At 27.0% G+C, this 8,404-nt stretch overlaps 1 protein-coding gene across 2 annotated transcripts; it reads left to right on the plus strand.

Moving 5' to 3' along the window:
• Window positions 1-2,463: 2,463 nt before the first annotated feature.
• Window positions 2,464-7,874, plus strand: LOC110654744 (glycosyltransferase BC10). Of its 2 annotated transcripts, XM_058135722.1 has the most exons (3): window positions 2,465-3,703; window positions 7,664-7,681; window positions 7,718-7,874. In XM_058135722.1, the coding sequence occupies exon 1, from the start codon at window positions 2,653-2,655 to the stop codon at window positions 3,688-3,690; it is 1,038 nt and encodes a 345-aa protein (XP_057991705.1). In that variant the 5' UTR covers window positions 2,465-2,652; the 3' UTR covers window positions 3,691-3,703; window positions 7,664-7,681; window positions 7,718-7,874. The 2 variants fall into 2 exon arrangements, with proteins under 2 accessions (XP_021666531.1, XP_057991705.1); XM_021810839.2 differs by having other exon boundaries at window positions 2,464-3,703; window positions 7,664-7,874.
• The last annotated feature ends 530 nt before the right edge of the window (window positions 7,875-8,404 follow it).

Genomic DNA, 8,404 nt, shown 5'->3' on the forward strand with positions numbered 1-8,404 from the left:
AATTTGAAGTATAAAATTTTATACTACTATAATTTGCATAAAAAAATTATAGATAAATTATAGATATAAAATATAAGTGTAATTATTTTGATTTGAAGACTTAATCATGTTGATTGAGCATTTGAGTTGACCATTTGACACGAAATATATTTCACTTAATGATAATTTATTATTATTTAATTCTACAGTCTTTTTATCAGTTAAATATGAAAATTATCAAATTTTGATATTTTTATAAGGAGAAAATTTGTATTTTCTCCTATCTAAATAACAAAATAAAACACTTAACAATTTTATTATAAAAAAGAAAAAAAAATAAATTCTTGCAATAGAGAAAATAATAAATATTTGCAATAGAGGAAATAATTAATGCTCTTAATAAAGAAAATATCAAATCTTCATAAAAGATGAGACTATACATCCTCTTAAATGAAAAGACAAAAATCAAATTTATAAATAAAAATAAATTTGAGGATAATCATATATATATTTTAAAAAAAATTATTAAAAAAATATAAAATAAATATAAAAAAATAATTATCGATAAAAATAATTATGAATCACCACTCTAAATGACTTATAAAGGAAAGAAGAGGCGATGGAGAAGTGACTAACTTAAATATTGGCAATAAGATTGCTTTGTAGTTTATGGTAAAAGAGAAATTAATTTTGATATTTAATGTTATACTAAAATAAATTAAATATCATTATAAAAAAACTTATATTAAATATCAAATTCAATGTTTGGTGAGACGGATTTGGTAAGAGAATTTAGAGAATCCATACATTTATTCAAAATTTAGTATTTAGCTGAAAAATGTAAGTTAGAATCTATGAATTTTATAAATGCAAGTTAATTTTAATTAATTTGAGATTAAAATTTTAATTGTATTGTGTTGTTGTATTATCCATTTAGATTAATTTATCAAAACAAAGAATTGACCAGAATTATATAAAATCTTTCATTTTAATGGATGAAAAATTGTATATTTTATTTTAAAAATATTCTTCAATTCAATTAATTTTATCAATACATTAACAAGTGAGATTATATAAATTCATTAAATTAAACATTTATAACAATTGTAAATTTTATAAATTTAACGCCAAAATTTTATTCTATGGGAACGAGTGACTCGCAATGGAAAATTATGGTTCTTGTCCCACTTCCCTTATCTTCTTCTTCTTCTTCTTCGTCTTCTTCTTCCAACTTTCTTCTTTTCTCCTTTTTTATTTTATTTTATTTTATTTTTATTTTTTAATGCCTTTTTTATTTAAACATAGAGCATTATGTAGTCCCTACCACCAATACCATAAAAGCATCCACTTTCTCATAGTCCTATGCCCTCACATCCTTTACTTCTCTCTCACTCCTACTTCTTCCACAATCATGCCATTTAGAAAATTTTTTTTAAAGGTCATATAATAATATAGGCTTCTCTCTTTTTATATTTTAATTATAAAAATAAAAATTTTCTTCATATTATTAGAATGAAAGACTCAACACCGATTCTCACTTTTCACATCTTATAAATTAAATGTGTATATATATAAATACGTATATTATATATCAAAATAATTTATGAGATTATGAATTTTAGATTTAATCAAAATTTAAAAATATATAATTAACGCATTCAATAATTTCATACTAATTAATTAGATATATTAAAATCACTATAAATTAAGATATTAATAAAAAAGTTTACCTTCTATTTTTTATTTATTGCATTATTAAAATTTTATTTTTATAATAAGGTGGCATATGTTTTTAAATTTATATATAAAAAATGATAAAATTATTTCTTAATAGTATTTTCTACTTCGTAAAGAATTAAATTAAATAATTTATTTAACTTTTTATTATTAAATTAAATAATTTATTTTTTTTAATTAAAAATATTTTAAATTTTTTATAATTAATTTATGTATAACAATTTTTGTGTTAGAGGTGTGTAATCAATTAGTTTAATTTTGAAACAAATTAAATAAAAAATAACTGAAAAATTAAGTTAAATAATAATAATAATAATAATAATAATAATTAAATTAAACTAAAGTAAGAATTTAAGCGAATCAATTTAAATTAAAAACTTTTATTTAATTTGATTTAATTTATTGATTTGGGCCCTTTTCATTTAATCTTTTTAATTTCTATATTTTTATTATTTATACATATTATAAATTTTATAAATTACACATTATATTATACAAAAGTACATAAAATTAAAAAAAAAATCATAATTTGTAAAATCGATCAATTATTTATTTTTTAATAAAAATAATGAAATCAAACCAAAAAAAAAACTTTTACAAATATCAACCAAATTAAATAAAATTAAATCAAACTAAAAAAATCAAATTGAAAAATTAAATTAAAACGATTTAATTATTTTTTCGGTTATAATTGATTTTTGGACGCCATACCTGAAGTGTAGCAATTAAAGGTACTAGAAATCCTCAACTTGCTAGAGCATGGCATCATCTGCATTCTTAAATGTATTCTGTGTTTTTTTTCTCTAATATAAATTTTTAGCCTTATCTTTTTCAACATCCAATCCAAACTAAAGCCGAAAGTATCGAACTCTGTGTCTGATAAAACTTGAAGCAATTTTGTTCTGATAATAATATATCATCCCTTTGATCAAATTGATGATGTTCTTCTCATCCCCAATACTCTACTCCTTTACTCTTTTGCTTTCTCTTCTCCTCATCTACCAAATCCTTCCTCCCCAAATCTCCATCGATGAAGAACTTGATGATTTATCTCTGTTTAGAAAAGCTCTTGAGCCTAGCAAAAAGATCTCACATTTAGCCACCAAAAATCCCACCCCAAAAATTGCTTTCCTTTTTCTTACCAACTCTGATCTCACCTTTGCTCCTCTATGGGAACGCTTCTTCCATGGCAATACTCATCTCTTCAATATCTATGTCCACGCAGACCCATTTGCACAAGTTTCAATCCCTGATTCTGTGATTTTCAAAACCCAATTCATTCCAAGCAAAAGAACTGAACGAGGATCTTCATCTTTGATTTCTGCCGAGCGTAGGCTTCTTGCTCGTGCCATTCTTGATGACCCTTTAAACTTTTATTTTGCTCTTGTATCTCAGCATTGTATTCCTCTCCATTCCTTCAAGTATATGTACGGTTCTCTCTTCGGCACCACCAGCAATTTCCGAGCAGCTTTTGCAGCCCAATCGCGGCATAAAAGCTTCATTGAAATCCTCTCTGAAGATCCCAATTTGCAGGATCGGTACAATGCTAGAGGAGAGAACGCCATGTTACCGGAAGTACCATTCGAGAAATTCAAGGTGGGATCTCAGTTCTTCGTCTTAGCAAAACGGCACGCCGTTCTTCTTCTTAAAGATAAGAAACTGTGGAGAAAGTTTAAACTTCCTTGCTTGAACTTAGATTCTTGTTACCCAGAAGAGCACTACTTCCCTACTCTTCTATCAATGGCGGATCCGAGAGGTTGCAGCCATTACACGCTGACGAATGTGAATTGGACTGGAAGCTTCGATGGGCACCCATATTTGTACCAGGGGGAGGAGATTTCACCGGAGTTAGTGTACAGATTAAGGCAGTCGAATTCAAGTTATTCATACTTTTTTGCGAGGAAATTCTCGCCGGAATGCTTGCAGCCGCTGATGGATATTGCAGATGACGTCATTTTCCGGGACAAAAAGTGAGCAGAAAAGATGGGTAAGTATCCATCATTCATTCTTTAATCTTGTGGCTTAGCTTTACTTTTTATTTGGGTCCGACTCGGGCTGAGTTATAGTGGGTTGACTCTGAGTTGATTGTTCGAGTCTTGATCTTGTTCTGGTTGCCCCCAGTAGCTATAGTTTAGACTGCTGATTACGTAATCCGCATCGATTAGATTGCGTTCTAAGTTTGTTTAGTAGGAACTTATGAGGTTCTCCATTTTGTCCTTAAATTTTTTAGCTCCGTCTATATAAATTACTTTTAAATTTATATGCTAATTATTCCACAACTAAAACTCAATTTTTATTAACAAATTAAAATAATAAATATATATATTTTTTAATTTTAAAAATAAAGTATTAAATATTTTATTTAAAATTTATTATTACTATAAAATATAAAAATTGATTAGAAAAATTTTTATTTTATTTTATTTAAAAAATTAGGCTCATTTGATCTTTATATAAAGTTACGAATCAATTGAGATAAAAATTTAAAATGGTCTATAGGGACAAAATGCAAAATTTATTTAATCAAATCAATAAAATTAATTGAGAAAAAAAAAAGAAAAAATATCTAGCACATCTAGTCAATCAATAAGTTTTTTAACTAGGATTTAAATTAAGAAATGTCATAATTCTAAAGAAAAGTATAATATGTCATTGAATTAAAGTTAATCAATAAGGTATTAAGCAAAAGCTAATTAGAGAATTAGGTTAAGTGGAGAAGCCCAGGGTAGGTGTACTTTAAATATCTTTAGGAATTTTGATGTAACATGTCACTCCTCATTTTAAGAGGAGAGTTTTTTAGGTGTGTGAAATATCTGTGGCTCTTTGATTGAATTATGAGCTTTCTTTTCTTTTTATTGGTCCCACTATATTTTTTATTTCAATGCCTATATTTTGGTTTAAATTTTATGTTTCTCTATTATTTGAGAAACTTTTTTCTATTATTATTTAAAAATTTGTAAAGTGAAGTAGATGATAGATAGAAAAATAAATACTAAAAATGGAAGGTGATGAAATTGACACTCTAATTATAATTTTATATTATTGACACTCTAATTATAATTTTATATTTTAAGTTATTTATAATACCCTCCATTAATTCTAGAATTTTTTTGAACAATTTTCAAAAGATTTTTAGTTCTCCTTAAAATTTATGATTATACATTTCATATATTGCATTTTTGTTGAAAAATAAAAATAAAAGATTGAAAAAACTATGTAAATGAAGAAAAATTATAAATACTATTTTTTGGAGTATTGTTTTATTATTCAAAATTGAATAAATAAATAAATAAATTTATAATTGTATAAAAATTTATTCTTATAAAAACGTTTTGACTTTTGTTTTAAAAAGGTACATAGTAATGATCAGTTATACTACTACAGATTATTATTATTATTATTATTATTATTATTATTATTATTTAAAGATATTTAAAAATAAAATGATGATGGTAGATAGCATTATAAGATTTAAAATGCTTAAAAAAAATAAAATGTTTTAAGAATTTTATCTCATAAAAATGTGTAAATGATAAACAAAGTATTAATGATAAAAGTGTGAAAACACTTTTCAAATTGAACATTTAAAAATAGTTAGAGTTTCGAAATTCTTGACTTTTTCTGTAAGTGTTTTAAAATATTTCTATAGTTAAGAAAGGTATTGTATTCAAATTTCAAAAAGTATGAGAGTCAAAAACTTTTTAGGCAGTGTTAGTGTCATGATCTCAACTTACATATATACTCAATCTCAACTTGTAGTTCTCCATCTCAAATACAATATCCACAAGTGAGGAATTATATTAAACTCACATAATCATGTCTAAGGAAATCCATAACACATACGTAAACACATAACACATTTTACAGACTCTAAAGTAACTTGGCAGAGTCTACTAACTTGTAATGGAGATATGCATGGATGCCAAGTTATAAAGCTAACTTCCATTTGTTACCTGGAAAAAAAAAATTGAGAATAGGTATTGAATATTCGTACAACATTTATGACTAGCCTAAATCTAGTGCAATCTTTCTGGTGGAGATATACAAGCATCACACACTCAATAGATTCCATAATAATAATATAAGAGCAGATCTCCTAACTCAGCCACTGTGATCCAACATTTGTTAGTTAGCTTAATTAAAGCTGGACTTTCGCATAATTCTAACCTGGCTAATGAACTCAATTCGAGCCTAATATATATTTTTGATCTCAATTTATTTTAAAAAAATTTTAGCTTTTGATTTAGTTCGGTTAATTCATTCAAAATAATCTAACTGAAATTTTGTATTAGCAATACATTATCATTCTGGATAGTGATATCTAAGGCCTCCTCTGCTTCTCATCTCATCTCTCCAGCTTGCTTATGCCTTGAGTCCTACTCTCTCCTTTCATTTTTTTTTCCTTCCACCTTTCACAATTTTCATTTTCCTTCGTCCATTCTAGTCCCACTCCCCTCTTTTAACAAGAGTCTTGTTCTTCTTCCTCAATTTCTTGTTCCTCCTTCCTAAGCCATAGATATCTACCTCGATGACATGGACTTGCCTTTGCCCCAGCTTCGATATCACAGCCTCTGTCTCGATGACTACATCACATCCTTACCTGTGCCTCAACGTCAGTCGCATCGCGTTGCATCCTCTAGAAATGCCTAACCCAACCATACCTTGTGCGAGTTAAGTCCTTCCCACCTATCTTCATGCCCATTTTGTGATTCTCAACTTTCGTCGTAGCAAAATGAGCACCGTTGAGTCTAATTTGAGCTCTTGAGAGATTGACTCTCAGTGTTTTTTATGGATCTATTTTTTTTCTATTTATTTTCTTTTTTAATTGCTTGACTTTGAGCTTTGTTGATTGTTATTGGAAGATTCATTAGTTTGTCAGATTGTTAATTGCAATTATTTGTTGTAAATTGCTTAATTGTGAGGTTGATTTGTTTGATCGTTGAAATGGGAAGAACTAGGTTTTGTTTCTAGAAGAAATCTTGGATTCTATTTGGTTTCTTGAAATTGAAAGAAAACCAATGAACTAAACCAAACCTATTTATTTCTATTTGATTCGGTTGAGACTTACATAAAATACATTTCAGTTTCTCAGTTTTTTCAGTTCAATTCAAAACTAAACAGACTAATTGCATACTTCTAATGCTCTGTATCTCATTACTCTTTTTCCGTTGCCCACTCCATCTATATGATTTCCCTCCTAAAGTACCACAACAAATTTTCTATTAAAAATCAAAATAAAAAAATACCATTTATTCATTTTTATCTCTCTTAAATCGTCAAATTCAACGTATATTCAACAGTTCCAACGATATATTTTATTTGAAAATATTTTCTTTGAAAAAAATTTTATTTTTTAAATTTGAAAAAAATATAAGTACTTATTATTTTTATAAGATTTTAATTAATAAATACTAATTTATCTAAGAGCAATAACGTAATTTACCTTTCAAAATGTCAACTTCACACAATTTTAGTGCTAATTTGGGGCAAATTAATCTACTCTATCAATTTTATGGTCTAACTGACCTAACCTTTATATTTTACATTTAATTGTATCTTGTTACCTTGATGAGGTATAAATTGAACTTTTGAACAGATATGGTGATGAGTTATAAATCAAAAGGAAGATGAGAAGATGAAATAAGTAAAGTGTTTGGGTTATTAAAAAGGGCTATAAATTGTGAAGTTAAAGGGTTTAGTAGCCTAGATTGCATAACAGTTGTGTGATTAATTGCAAACAAATCATATTTTTATTTATGCCTTAGTTTTTTAGTAAATAGATATCACAGTTAATTTTACTGACTCTGAGATTGAAGGATCAATATAGTGATAAATAAAATTTGAAAAGAAATATGTAATGAAAATTTGAAAAGAAATATGTAATGAACAATAAACAAAAAGATAATTGATATTGTAATTTTATTAATTATTTTCTTATTTTTCGCAGATCCAGAGGTCAAAGGAGTATATATATATATATATATATATATATATATATATATATATATATATGGAATTATGGAGGTCTACGATTTGGAGTGTAGAGAGGATGGGACGTTTCAGTGTGTGCTCGCCCTCGTTGTGTAATAGAATATTCCAACAAATTGTATATAGTAACAAAGACAACACTTGTGCTTTTAAACGGTGAGTGTATATTATGGTGCCGCGCCAACCAACACCCCCCCCCCCCCCCCAAAAAAAAAAAAAATAATGAATTAACATTTTCTGATGTATAGAATTCTCAAAAGAAGCAAGTGTATAGCATATTGATGCCTTAATAGAAGAACATATGAATAAAATATTATATTAAATTTTCAGGGTAAAGAGGGGTTTTAAGAATGAAGCCATTTAGTAGATAAAGCTAACAGATATTTGATTTTGAAAAAGATCGAGACAAAGATAATTAATGGCATCGATAAGATACTATGCTCCTTTAAAACTTTTACATGTGAATAAAGTATATAGTTGGCATACTCATATCATATTGATACTTAGTGCAGACAAAATAAAGTAGATTGACACACTTTATATTACTTAGGTAAGCATCCAAGGGTTTAGATAAGCAAGCACCACACAAGGGAATTCGAGACGATCAAAAGAAGTTTTGACTGGGATTTAGATTGAAATTATCATAATCTAAGTCATCAAAGTTTAAGTCCCCATACATGTGTTTGTATTAAGGACCGCT

This window comes from Hevea brasiliensis, chromosome 14 (genome assembly GCF_030052815.1).
Source record: "Hevea brasiliensis isolate MT/VB/25A 57/8 chromosome 14, ASM3005281v1, whole genome shotgun sequence".
Lineage (NCBI taxonomy): Eukaryota > Viridiplantae > Streptophyta > Magnoliopsida > Malpighiales > Euphorbiaceae > Hevea > Hevea brasiliensis.

Bases quoted from the DNA above. Each gene is read 5' to 3' on its own strand.
- LOC110654744 (XM_021810839.2), top strand. From the start codon at position 2,653: ATGATGTTCTTCTCATCCCCAATACTCTACTCCTTTACTCTTTTGCTT.